The sequence below is a fragment of the Stegodyphus dumicola genome, chromosome 5 (assembly GCF_044657685.1).
Source record: "Stegodyphus dumicola isolate Sdum_Otavi_A_Nest chromosome 5, ASM4465768v1".
NCBI classification, from domain to species: Eukaryota; Metazoa; Arthropoda; class Arachnida; order Araneae; family Eresidae; genus Stegodyphus; species Stegodyphus dumicola.
In genome coordinates, this window is record NC_140772.1 from 108,308,364 (window position 1) to 108,322,887 (window position 14,524).

The following is a 14,524-nucleotide window of genomic DNA, read 5'->3' on the forward strand; positions in this document are numbered from 1 at the left end:
AGAAACCCTAATAGAGTTTTAGGTTCAATTTCTTACTGCAGAGTAACATTTTACAAGCGCATATTTCGACATAGATTCCAATCCAGTCCAATAAATCTGTATTGTAAAATTCATCCAAATGCTTACAATTCTTTTCAAGATAATTATCAACATTATCCTTGTTTAATAAATTTTTAATGTCCAGTAAAAATCCAAACTTGGAATTACGATCACTTACTCGCGTACTTATTTCCTGCTGCAGACGAACAAAAACACTTTTTAGAAGGCGAGAAATTTCACTTTCTACAGATAGACCAACATTTCTAGCCGATTCACCGAGCCTTTTTTGACGTCTTCTAACACGTATTGTTGTAACAGCACCCCATTTTTTGCAAAGAAACTTAGTCCTTTTTACTGCCTCTTCACAGATCTCGTCTCAAATTTCTGCAAGCTGAGTCGCTAATGATTCAAGATCATGGAACGCTTCACTAAAATGCATCTTAGGATCTTGTAATTTGAATTACACACGATCAATTCCCCTTCAAGATTTCATGCCAGAATTGGACTAAAGCTATGGTGTTAAAATTCAGTATATTTTGCCAAGCTTACACTTTACCAATATGCTCTTGGATATCTTATATATAAAATATTGCTTCACTTCCGATGTCACTTGTGGCAATACTATCCTCTATTAATTTTTCTATTAGTTCTACTAACCCTTCTAGCCCATCGACAATAAAGTTAACCGCATGTTATCTGGTGCACCAACGTGTTTCAGATTTACGTTTAAGAGTTTTCTTTAAAGCGTGTTTTAATCATTTCCATCATAATGCTGAATGTGAGAAAAAGAGATATATGTTTTCAGTTATTCCCAAACATGTTATAACGACTGGATCTCGCTCAGCTGCAGCAACTCCTACTAAATTCAATGAATAGTTATCACAATTTACAATTATTGCTTTACTAATTTTTTCCACAATTCTTTGTTTTGAATGCCAGATGTGTGATGTGACATCCCGACAGCATTATCATAACATTATAATCTACAGTTTGTTAATAAAATCTGATCGGAGTTTAATTTTTCTTAAATTGTATTTTCAATTGAAGCTGCATCTTGAGCATGCATTTCAATGAATAAACAGTAAGCAACAGCAGTACGTTGTATTTTTAGGTGAATATAATAACCAAAATCTGCTAATTTCAGTTTCTTCTTCTTCATTACCGATCTCTCGAAGAAAAACCAAGATTTTCACTGCATTTAGACTGGATTCTCTCTGAAATTTGCGGGATTCACAAATAATCATTTCTGTACGGAGTTGGTTCGATATTATATGAAGATTATTACCTGAATTGTAAATAAATAACATCTTTGAGCCTCAAAACATCCGGAGTGTTTCTGACGCATTTTCTGTCACTTTTACTAGGTATGAGCCCACCAGCGGCCGAGCGGTAAAGTCGCTGAACACTGGTAGTTCGGTCCGAGGTTCGAATCCCGCGAACGGGCTCATGGGCGTTTTCGTGGTTTTCCCCTTGTGTAACCCCTTTCGTGGTTTTTCCCTTAAAAATTCCTCCACGAAGGCATCCCTCCCCTTAGACAGATAGCCCTAGTGTGCTTTGCCATAATTGAAAAAAAAAAAAAAACAAATAATAAATAATTTACTAGGTATGGAAATGGATTTGGATCTTCTGTTGTACTTGGGGCATCTTCATCATCTTCAGAGTCTTGTATTTGTTGTGATGTGTTATCGCATAGATGTTTAGCGGCAGTAAGAATACAACCTGAATCTGATTCTAACTCTTATTTTACTTCTTCATCCATCTTATCTTGTGGTTTCCCTTTAGTGATTGTTTTACTAAATGTAATTCCATCATTATGGAGTTCTGAGCTTCTTTTTCTCGCTCTAGTTTTGTTTTCCGATGTTGAGAACTGCCCTGTTAAAGTTTTCTTTCCGTACCATTGACATGGTCTAAATAAAAAGTTAAATTTTATTATATTAATTAAGATATGACTTTAGAATTACACAACATGAGTAAATAAAATATAAAAATGAGAACTTGCTTTACTGCAAATTTCAAATAATATTTTTATAAAATTTGAGTATTGTCTTTCTCTTATTTTAATGAACACTGTAAACAATTTCGCTCACGCACTGTTCACTGAATAACAGAATCGTCGAAAAAGTAGCAAAGGCAAGCAACTCTCGACAAGAAGCAAGCAACTCTCGATACAGTGTTAAGTGTTGAAATTAACTTCTTTGTGTCTTTCCTCAGTTCATTCTATTAATGTTCAGTTTCCTTATTAGGATGACTTACGCAACTTTTTCCATCGTTTTATTATTCACTTTTCTCTTTTTAACTTTAAACATCACTTTCTTCGCCCTTACGCCGCATACAGTTCAACAGAAATTAACAGAATGTTGGAAAACAGCCTATCTTTCGAATTCCTCATAGCATGTTCAATGTTGCCATACATTTTTTATATTAATATATTATTTCTTTAAAAATAATACTTGGCAATAACTTTGGGTGGCAACATTCTTTTATTTCTGTTATCATAAAGATTTTTTTCTCTTTTTTTAATATTCGCTACATTATTCCTTTGAAAAGAATACATGGCAATAACATTGGGTGGCGACATCCATTTATTTGAAAAGTGATGAGAACAAATCTGTAAGAATCGAAACTAAAATCGAAACCCCTTCTGCTAAAAACTGGAAATTCGAAATTTGGGCTTCGAGATGGCCATGCTCGGGTGGAGGAGTGCCTGTGTTTAAAAATGGTTGGCTCTAGGAGCCAGCATTTTCCCACAAATATACATGCATACATACAGGTATCTGATTCTAAAATAATGAGCATTACAATACAGGTTACTATGTTTTCATAAATTTTTTAACTGCCTTCTGATTAAACTTGATTTCGGCATTCGTTGGCGTCATCTGAAGTGTCACATCAGGAAGTCGGTAGTTGACTTTATTTGCACCCCCTACCAACACACCCTTCCTCCGCCGTCATTTGATTGCGTGCATATAAATCAAAAGTTTAAAATGTTGGAATAGAGTTACGCATGCAACCCCAAACAGGTGCTTTTCCGAAACCAATCTCTGGCGGGGGAAATTCCAGAACACCGGTTACAAACATCCCTTCAAACAAATACCCGTCATTATTTTAGCATTGTTTTCCTATGCGAGCAAACCCTGTGTTTACTCGCTCCATTACACGAGACCGAATCATTAATGTATGCCATTAATGGTTCCCTATTCGCTGAATGAATTAAAGGCTCTCAGTCATGTAAGCGGTGAGATATTGGCTGCGAAGGCAGCTGCTGCCGCAACCAGGTGATTGGATTCTTCGATGAATAATTAAGCGCACAATCTCGCTGTAATGCCATGTTGTACATGTCCGTATTTATAACACCGTGAATAATCACTCTATAAAGGAATAAATTCTATCATAAGGCTTAAGTTCCATTGAATAAAAAAAGACTATATAAAATAAACTTCCATTTAAAACACATAAAATCATTAATTAACTCAAAAGCCAAAAATAAGTTTTCATATACAGTAAACGCCTGTTATTGCTATAAAATCGTTTGAAAATTGTTATCGAATTGTCGAAGTCCAGCCCGCGTGCATACGCAAACATAAAAAATACTTTTTTTATTGAGATCAACAATTCCAACCATATGATCAAAACTGCATAGAATAAATTTTTGTAAACACTAGTAAAATTGCCAAATATGATAAAAGTAGAATTTAATTATACTCATTTTTTCCTGTACTTCATTTAAACTTATTTCCTCTCATTCAATTAATTCAGTTCTCCCTTCGCGGGAAGACAAAAACACATAAAACCTCAAAACATCTTCATTAAAAATTGTAAAATGCAGAAAAACATAAAACACCAAATACAGTTAAAACAAATTAAAAAAAATTTTTTAAACTTAAATTAGAGTTTCTACGCAAAACCAAGCAACTCGCCCAACGGGCAGGAAAACAAAATTTTCTGTGCACAAAAACTGAATGTTCACTGGAAAAAAAGACACTGAATTTGTTGCATCAACTGACTTAATGCACTATTCTACTGATAGTTTAAAATGTGAACAAATGGCGGCTTGGTTAGGCCTAGCAACACTTAAACTTTTAAATTGTTGATAATTCTACCATTGCATGCACATTAACTGAAGGCATAAAAACCTTAACCGGAACTTAAGAACAATATAATTCAATCACATATAAAGCAAAAAATGCGCAATTTACCAACATATAAGAATAAAAAAAAAACTAATCTCACGGAGTCCGCTAACAGAGCGACAATGCATATATATAATTTCTAAATGAAGTAAGAGGTCGGAATGAATTTAAAATATATAGGTAGTAAAAAATTTAGAACCAAATCCACAAAGACCCAAAAGAAGTGAAGTTCAAAACCAGTAAATTTCAAAATTCCTTATTACCAGAATTACTGGTTCGAAATCAGAATTACTGGTTTTACTTTCGACCAAGTTTTTATTATTCACTATCTGGCATCCAGTTCAGTCTGGAACTTCATTAGATCATCATCTTTCTCAGCAAGAGTTATGAGAAATGGAAGCACCTACGAATGGATAATCCCTACCCGGATAATCGAGAATACACTAAAATCCATTTTTCTTATCGAATCGGATATAGCGAACCAAACTTCCCGTCCCTTGAAAACCGTTATATCGGAGATCGACAATATTATATTAAAATCCGCAGATGCATAAGAGCAATAGCTGTTACTTGAATTCCTCACTACAAGCGTTTTCTTTTTTACTACCCTTCACTAAAATCTTTCAGTCTTTTTTTTCTATAGGAAACGTCCGTTAAGATGTAGATTTTGATATCAATTTCTGTCAGCAAATGCCTTCACAGTGCCGTTGCCAAATTAAATCTTTTTCACATAAATACTGCTTGGAAAAGAAGGTAATAAAAAAATCTGCTTCCATTCCAGACGGCAGAAATTTTAGACCGGTAGGGAACACTTTTGCAGATGCCGCCACCCGAATCTTTACAAAAATTAACGGTTTCCTTGATTTTTCCTCCGGAGACGTTTTACGATGCCACCACAGGATGCGTAATCTTTTCTTTTAAGACTAAAGCAACAAAGAAAATGCTTTGAAGGGATTGAATAAGGTCTCAAATTGTGATAGAGATCTTGCCCCCACTCTAAAAAGCCCTATCTCCGTTCAAAGGATATTGTCCGATAAGAAAATTGGCGTGATAAATTGCTCCAGGCAGATGTTTTTGTACAGAATTATGGCAACACAAGAGGCGAGCATAGAGATTTAACGCGATTACAGCCCGGGTGTTGAAGATGTTATAAGGCAATTATAGGAAGCTGTCCTTCTGAAGGTGGTTTTGGGTTTCTGCAAGTTGAACAATGACTTTCAATTCCGGTGCAACAGATGAAAGTTTCGTAAATACTTATGGACAGACAATGTTCCGGCACCCAAAACGTTTTTTAACGTCATTATCTGACGTCTAAATTTTGCGATTTTCAGCGTGAATGAACTCGAGAACTTTGTCATTTTTAACATGACGTAAAAATATTTTTTTATTAAAATTCACAACCGCAATAGCAATAATTGCTGTTTCGTTTCAAATTAGTAAACTCGAAAAAGTGAAAATTGATCTATTATATTAAAATTCACAAATGCGTGCGTATAGCAACAGCCGCTGTCTTAAAATAGTTAGCTGTGAATAAATAAAAATCGAAATATTGTAATTAAATTAGCAGGTATATATAGCAGAAAAGGTTGCTTGGATTCAATTTTATACTTATGAACATGTCAAAATAGACCTATTATTTCCAAATTAGCATGCAAATTCGGTGTTAAAATTCTTTGCTATGAACAAATAAAAATCGAAATATTGCACTGAAATTCGCAGATATATATAACAATAGTTGTGTCTTTAAAACTTTAGTTTTGAATAAATAAAAATTGAATTATCGAATTAAAATTCTCAGATATGTATAATAGTAGATGCCGTTTCGAATAAAACCATTGATTATGAATAGGTAAAATATCGAACAATTGTATTTATATCCGAATATGTATATAGGAATAGGTGCTGTTTTAAAATTATCACTTCGGGATGAATGCAAGTCGAAATACTATACTAAAAATCTCGCAACAGATGGAGAGAGTGCAATAGTTGCTGTCCTAAAACGCTTAGCTATGAGTAAATAAATACCGAATTATTGAATTAAAATTCCAAGGTGTACATAGCAATAGTTGTTGTTTCCATTAAAACTGTTTCATAAGAACAAATTAAAATCTAACTGTTATATTAAAATCCGCTGGCATATCGAACTAAATTTGCTCTTTCGATTCAATTTGTTAGATAAGAAAAAGTCAAAACCGAATTATTATATTAAAATTCGCAGCTGAATTTAAGAGTAGCTGTTGTCTTAAAACTTTTAGCTATGGATAAATAAAAATCGAACTACTGCATTAAAATTCCGAAAAGTATAAAGCAATAGTTGTCTAAAAATCGAGAAGCGCACTAACTATAATTGACTAATCATCAGAAAAATTGTTGCACTTGATCGTAGAAAAACGGGAAAATTAAAAGCTGAATTTTATAGGAAACCTCATCTATACTATTAAAATCTGGTGGGCGCGTCTGTCAGTCTGTTTGTTTGTTTATAATATCATCTCCTCCGGAATGGCGGGGATTTGAGTTTCGAGATAGTACCCTGGATTCCAAAAATTCTTGCGAAGCCGTTTCGACCATTGTCATCTTCGTATGACTTCGTAAAACGTTAATTTTCGCGCTCATCCTTCCCGGTCTTGGACGCTGGAGATAAAATGCTTTATTTCGAAAAGTGTTGCTACAGCTCGCCTTCTAATCGCATGCGATTGCATGTGACATCATTATATGTCGAACTTTTTTCGTTAATGTCAACATTTTAAATAAGTAGCTGTTGTTGGCAACTTATTTTATTCCAGGTTAGGATAACTGACACGATATGTTATTGCCACGCTAATTATTTTATTGATATTGAGAGAAAGGTGTTTTAAAATATTAAATTTAAATCAAGATATAGTTGCGTGCGTATGGGTTCGTAATAGATTGAAAGCACGAGTCCGATAATACGTTAATAATATTTATTCTTATCAAAAGAAATATATCAGAGCTCTGGAATTTTCCTCAGAGATATTCGCAAAAGTGTTCACAATATCACGCAGTAATAATCAGTAGTTGTACTTCAAACTACTAAAAACGTTAAATAGAACGCAATGCAAAGCGCATTTAGAGAAAAACCTAACTCTGATGTCTCAGTTCACGCGGAACTAAACAAATCGCTAACAGTAACTAAGCAACTGAGCTGAGATGCTCTTTTTCTCTGGCATTTCATAGTTTTCAACCGGCCGCGAGAAATTTCTAGTACTTTCTGCTTCTCGAGATTTCTGGAAAGCAATAAGAGGTTGGAATTACGGTTACAGCTAACATAGTGGACAATTACATTTATTCAATTTCAATACAAATTACAAAGATAACCATTTACTCAATGTTAATTTCACGGGTCCATGTATTCTTACTTTTCCAACATAGTGTTGCGTGCGTACGGATTCGTTATGAAATGAATGCACAAGTCCGATGAAAAATGAACAAAAATTTATTATTATCACAACAAAAATGCTTAAATTTTCTCAAATTATCATGCAGTATTACAATATCTCACAGTAGTTATCTTTTAATTACTCAAATGTCCAATAGAACGTAATTCAAAACAGCTAAAGAACGCTAATCCGCGAATTCGCTACAATCAACAAGACCAGTTTTCTAAACAACAACAAACTAAGCAACTACTACGAACTGAGATGTTTTCCTCCTTTTTATAAGATTTTAAAAATCACGCGCTAGAATTTTCCAGTACTTTCTCGAAATCAAAAAGAGATATTTATTTATTTAATGCACGCGCTCTTGTATTTTCAATTTTCCGGCTTAGCTTTCTTTTAATATTCGTCACGCGCTGCACTGCGCGAGAAATAAAACCATTTAATTTATAATTGAACTAACATTAGCTTTTTAAATACCAAATTCGTAACACTGCCCCCTTCCCAAGGACTGCACGTCCCGGGCAGTACAATCCCTGGACAGGAAGCTAAACTTACAACTGTGGCATAAATGCAACTGAGGCATAAACATTACATTACAATATCAAACAACATGAACAATAAATGCAATAACTAACTTAAACAAATCAAATGCTAAATGCATATCATATACTAAATACAAATCAAATCAAATACACATTTAAAAACAAAAAGGACTATAGTCTTATACTATTTACAATTACACTCATGTCCAAAATTATCTTTACATACCCAAAAATGATGATATTCAATGTAATATCGAATCAATGTGATCCGTATTTGCGGGGAATGTGTGAAAACCAAGCCTAATTAGCATTATCCAATCAAAAGTAATCAAACGTTTTGTGATATGCAAATCTAGGCGTTACGTCATCCAAGGGTGAATCAAGCGCTTTGCGCAAACTGAATATTTGAGTGAATTTCTGCAACATAGCGTTTGATTTCAGTGTGTTGGGACTCAAAGCGGTTTGTTATGGCTTCGAAGTATCATTTGGAAGAATCTGTAAAGTGGCGAATTATCGGCCGTTTAGAAGCAGGGAAGTCAATCATGGAAACAGCCACATGTCTGAATATTTCAAGACAGACAGTCTCTAAGCTATGGAAACAGTTTCAAAATGATGGAAGTGTTGTAATGAGGCCTGGACAAAGTCGGAAACAAATGACAACTGCTTCTAAAGATCGGTATCTAGCATTAACTGCCCGTCGTAACAGAAAGGCTACTGCTCGCCAGTTAAGTTCAGAGCTTGCAGCCGCCACTGGAACTGTTGCATCATGGCAAACAATATACAGAAGGCTTAATGAAAAAGGCCTTTATGCCAGAAAGCCAAGGGTATGTGTTTTACTGTCTTTACAGAAAAAGAGGGATCGCTTTAATTGGTGTAAAGAACATCAAAACTGGACTGAACATCAATGGTCCCATGTTGTCTTTACTGATGAGTCGCGGTTTAGTTTAACTGGTGATTCTAAACGTGTTTACATCTGGAGGGAGTCAGGAACACGAAATGATCCCTCGAACATTGTGGAACGTGATCGTTTCGGTAGTGGAGCTGTGATGGTATGAGGTGGAATAATGATCGATGGACGTATGCCCCTACACGTGTTCAGCAGCGGATCTGTGACAGGCCAGATATATCGGGATGAGGTCTTAGATCCTTATGTAAGACTTTTCGGGGGGTGCATATGGACCTGACTTTTTATTTATGGATGATAATACCCGTCCACATCGAGCGAACCTCTTTGATGAATTCCTTGAAAGTGAAGACATTAAGCGAATACCTTAGCCACCAAACACTCCTGACCTTAACCCGATAGAGAACTTATGGGACTACCTTGGAAGAGCAATTGTACGTATACATCCTCCTCCTAGAGATGTAAATGCTCTGAAGACGGCATTGATAGAAGAGTGGAGATTAATTCCCCAAACTGTGGTTAACAACGTTATTTCCAGCCTTAAAACACGTTGTGATATGTATGTACAAGTCAGGGGAGATCATATTCCATATTAAATTCGTAAGACTTAATTCTTTTTCTGAATCATTCCTTTTTTTTCTTAACTCTCTTTGTCACACTTTATTACGATTTTTATTGTTTCATGCTACAATTTTATATCATATGAGGTGATCTTCAATTTTTTCTTTTGCATTTATGTGTCATCATGTTATGTATGATTCCACAAAAATTCATTAAATTATAAGTCATAGTCTCTGAGAAATCCGTGAATTTATGCATGTAAACATAATTTTGGACATGAGTGTATTTACATTACGCACTATGGCCATAGTAATGAGCTAACCTAACCTGTCGTAAAGAACGACTTTAGGATCAGAGTTCGAAGACTTACGGATCCGAACTACAAGGTCATTCAGCCTGTTTAGGACTGTGTGGTGACCATCCCAAGGAGACTGTAATTTAGACCTGAGTCCTTTTCGTTGAATCGGGTTCCACAACCACACCTTGTCTCCTTTGTTGGATCTATGTCCAGTAGCTCTCGTCTTCTATCTGGTCTTCACTTTCTCCGTGACCAAGTTCACTCGCTATCGTGCAGAACGGTGCATTCCCTCAAACCGGGCCTGGACATTTTGGATGTGTTCCTCAGGCGATGAAGGGGCATCCGTAGGGCGACCAAACAGGCGGTAACAAGGCAGACGAAGGTCTCGACCGAAGAGCTTCTGAGATGGAGAATAGCTGGTAGTCTTGCGTTTCGTTTCGACCCTAGCATGATTTCGGCGGCTCCCTGAGCTGGGTCTTTCGGACAAGGCGTCGGCATTTCCAGGTGAGGATCTCTTCTGAGGATGGATAATCGTGTTACCAGATGCTGAAAGCAGTTTGTAGTTTTTGAAGTCTAAGGAAAAATTGTATTTCCTTAAAAAGTCCAATCCGAGTATGCATGGATCTGTAATATCCGCCACATATGCCGTGTGATGGTAGGCGGCTCTTCCAAACGTGATGTTCACGTTTAACTTCCCAGCTATCTCGATCTTGTCACCAGACGCAGTCTGAAGGGTAACACAGGATGGCGTCCAAATAAGTTTATCTTTAAACTGTTGAGCTAAATCTTTCCTAATGATGGTAACATTAGCTCCTGTGTCAATGATCATATTGCAAGGAACTCCATCGATATTCCCATTAATGGACATTCCGTTACTGTTGCCACTCACTGTATAAATTTTAAGCGCTTTAAAACAAGGTTTTTCATTATCTGGCAACCTCCGTTCCTCGATATGGTCACTAATTTGTTTACTGCGTCGTTGCTGGGAAATGGTCTTATTTTCCGTACCTCGGGGTGTTCTGCAGTTTCTTCGTATGTGGCCTTCAACTTCGCAGTTCCAGCACTTTAGAATTAGTTTCTTTTCACTTCTGTTCCCTCTCAAGCCACTGACTTGTCTGGTAAAATCATCTGCTTTATATTCCGTACCCTGGGGTGTTCTGCAATTCCGTCTTAGGTGACCTTCAATACCACATCTCCAACACCTTAGAGCCACTTTCTTCTCGCGCCTACTCCGTATCAAAGCCTCGAATTCTCTGGCTAAATCATCCAAACGAGCCATCAGTTGATCCATTGGCTGATGGACTCACACAGCTCTAACTGGGTAGCGATCTCTACTAGTTGCTTCCTGGGCTGCCTCGAACTTCATGGCGTACACTAAAGCGCTTTTCAAATCTTTAACATCCGCCATTCGCAGTGCTTTCTGTATTTCAGGGTCCCGGATGCCATCGATGAAATATTGCAGCGACAGAATTTCCCTCGTTTCTCTCGGGCAGTCGGTAAAGGCTAGGTGGGACAGCCTTTCAAACATCCGTGGCGAGTTTCTGGAGTGATTCTGTGGGCTTCTGTTGACGGGATTTTAATTGGAGCCTGCTGCAGTCTTTTAAACACTTCTCCCCAAAGCGCAGCTCTAAGGTGCCGGACAGAGCTTCGAAATCTAACCTTTTGTTTTCGGGAAGAGTCTGAAGGATATCCGCTGCGTCGGCTCTTAAAGAAGCGGCGAGATGACAGGCCTTAGCTTGGGAATCCCATCCATTCGCATCCGCAACGATAGAAAACTGGGTCTTGTACACTTGCCAGGATGTCTTCCCATCATATGTGGATAGCTTCAGAGATGGACGAGCAGGCATCGGTAAGAATTTAAAATCATCACTCTTGCTCCTGCCGTCGCTACGAATTTCTTTAAAGTTTCCATTCCTTTGGCAACTGCAGAAACTCTCTCATCAATTTATTGTTCGATTTGGTGTTGGACGGCACAAACTCTTCCTTCAATTCGTTCCTCCACAGCCGAAACTCTCCCTTCTATATGTTCTTTTACAGAAGAAACTTTTTTTTCTATTTCTTCTTTCACCGAAGAAACTCTTTCTTCAATTTGATCTTTTACGAAAGAAACTTTTTCTTCAATTTGTCCAACTTTATTTTCAACTGTGTCAATTCTACCTTCCATAGCTTCAAATTTATTTTCTATTATGCAGGTAATTTCTCTTTTCATTTCTTCTTGACATGCTTCAATCTTTTCTTGACCAGCTTGAACGGCTTTCATTTCGTCCTTAACGGATTCCTGGCCCAATTTCATTTCTTCCTTAACGGATTCCTGGCCCAATTTCATTTCCTCTTTAATTTCTTCTTTAAATGAGGCAAAGGCTGATATTAACTGCCTTAATTGCTCTTCCATCACTCTTGTTATTGGCATTCAAATCCCACTCCTGACACAAAAATTGTTGCGTGAGTACGGGTTCGTTATGAATGCACAAGTCCGATGAAAAATGAACAAAATTTTATTATTATCACAACAAAAATGCTTAAATTTTCTCAAATTATCATGCAGTATTACAATATCTCACAGTAGTTATCTTTTAATTACTCAAATGTCCAATAGAACGTAATTCAAAACAGCTAAAGAACGCTAATCCGCGAATTCGCTACAATCAACAAGACCAGTTTTCTAAACAACAACAAACTAAGCAACTACTACGAACTGAGATGTTTTCCTCCTTCTATAAGATTTTAAAAATCACGCGCTAGAATTTTCCAGTACTTTCTCGAAATGAAAAAGAGATATTTATTTATTTAATGCACGCGCTCTTGTATTTTCAATTTTCCGGCTTAGCTTTCTTTTAATATTCGTCACGCGCTGCACTGCGCGAGAAATAAAACCATTTAATTTATAATTGAACTAACTTTAGCTTTTTAAATACCAAATTCGTAACAATAGCTTTCTCTTGAATTTGTCTCGCGCTGCATTGCACGGGGAAATACAATTTTAATTATAATTCTAATTAAGTTAACTAGCTAAATACAAAATTCGTAGCAATATTATACGTATTAACCTGAAGTGTCAAAAGATCTGCTTCATGCTTTGGCAACAAAAAAATTATTTACGGATCAGTGGTTGCTTGGAAAGAATGAACGGACTTCATTCATATTAAAATGTTTTTATGCATTTGATTTTCAGATCTGCATAGAACTTAAAAATTTTGCTTTGGTCGCAGTTAGCAAATTTGTGTACATTAAATTAATAGTTCGTTTTATTTTCAGTTTTTCAGTGCAAATTTGAGTGTTCAAGAAACTGAAGCAGAAACGAGCAGGAGGCTCATCATATAAGTGAAACGTTAACTGAAGATGCATGATGAAGAGACAGAAGAAGCTGCAAATAGACGAAGAACACAAGACTCTCAGCATCATTGTCAGATTCGAGTAGAAGAGTCAAAACAGCATGCCACTACACGAAGAATGCAAGACGCTGCACATCACAGAAAAGTCCGATCTGTAGAAACAATGGCTATACTAGAAGACAGGCTTTTCATGAATACAGCACAACAATCACGTAGCACTCTTCATAATGCAGGAAAACGTGGAATCGAAGTTTACGATGAGAAACACAATGCTCAGGTGTACATTGAACTTATAAACTTTACTTTGCCCACACCTAGTTAATTAAAAACTCTGAACACCCTAAATTTCGCACTCATGTGTCCGAGCGGCAACAGTCTCGCGCGCTGGAGATAAAAGTGCTTTATTTAGAAATGTGCTCGCTTTCAAATCGTAGAGTTTGTTAATCAAAATCTTGTACATTTTACAAAATATGAAATAAAAATAGTATTGCCAAACATTAAATATATTATTATTATACAAGGTCATATTCTGACGTTGAAAAAAAAGCACGCGATTGTATGTGACATGATTGTATGTCGAATATGTTTCAGGTATGTCAGCATTTTAAGCCAATCGTTGCTGCTGGCAACTTTATTGTTTCGGGTTGGGATAACTTACACGGTATGTTATTGCCACGTTAATCCTTTTATTCATATTGAGAAAAAGTTGTTATATTACATTAAATCTAAATCATGACGTCATACGTATACATATTAACCTGAAATATCAAAAGTTTTTGTTTCCTGGTTTGGCAACAAAAAATTATTTACGAATTGGTTTTGCTGCTTGGAAAGAATGAACTGATTTCATTCATATTGGAATGTTTTTATACATTTTATTTTCAGATGTACGCAGAACTTAAAAATTTTGCTTTGCCCGCGGCCTGCTCTTCTGGCGGGCTTTCCCGGTAATATTGCATTAAAATTCGCATATGCATTTGCAATAATTGTCTTAAAATGTTTAGTTTTGAATAAATAAAAGTCGAAATATTGTAATAAAATTCGCAAGTCTATAATACAACAATATATGTTGTTTCGATTAAATTTGACACTTATTAGAAAGTAAAAAACGAACTGTTATATTTAAATCTACAGATGAATTTACGAATAGTTGTGTTAAAATTTTTAGTGAGTAATAAATAAAAATCGAAATGTTACGTTAAAATTTCCAAACATGTAACAATAGTTCCAGTTTCGATTAAAATTGTTATAGAAGCGACTCGCGTATTATCCGTGCCCATGCATCCACACTCAACGCTGTATACGAGAGTTTGTAAAATA

At 36.0% G+C, this 14,524-nt stretch overlaps 1 protein-coding gene across 4 annotated transcripts in view; it reads left to right on the forward strand.

Moving 5' to 3' along the window:
• The window catches only part of LOC146997197 (uncharacterized), a 919,946-nt gene extending 906,075 nt beyond the window's left edge, over positions 1 to 13,871 (forward strand). For all 4 annotated transcript variants that reach the window (XM_085816963.1, XM_085816964.1, XM_085816966.1 and 1 more), the window contains one exon: positions 13,128 to 13,871. In XM_085816963.1, coding sequence (XP_085673089.1) covers positions 13,212 to 13,526 — 315 coding nt within the window. In that variant the 5' untranslated portion in view covers positions 13,128 to 13,211 and the 3' untranslated portion in view covers positions 13,527 to 13,871. The remainder of the gene's footprint in view (positions 1 to 13,127) is intronic.
• The last annotated feature ends 653 nt before the right edge of the window (positions 13,872 to 14,524 follow it).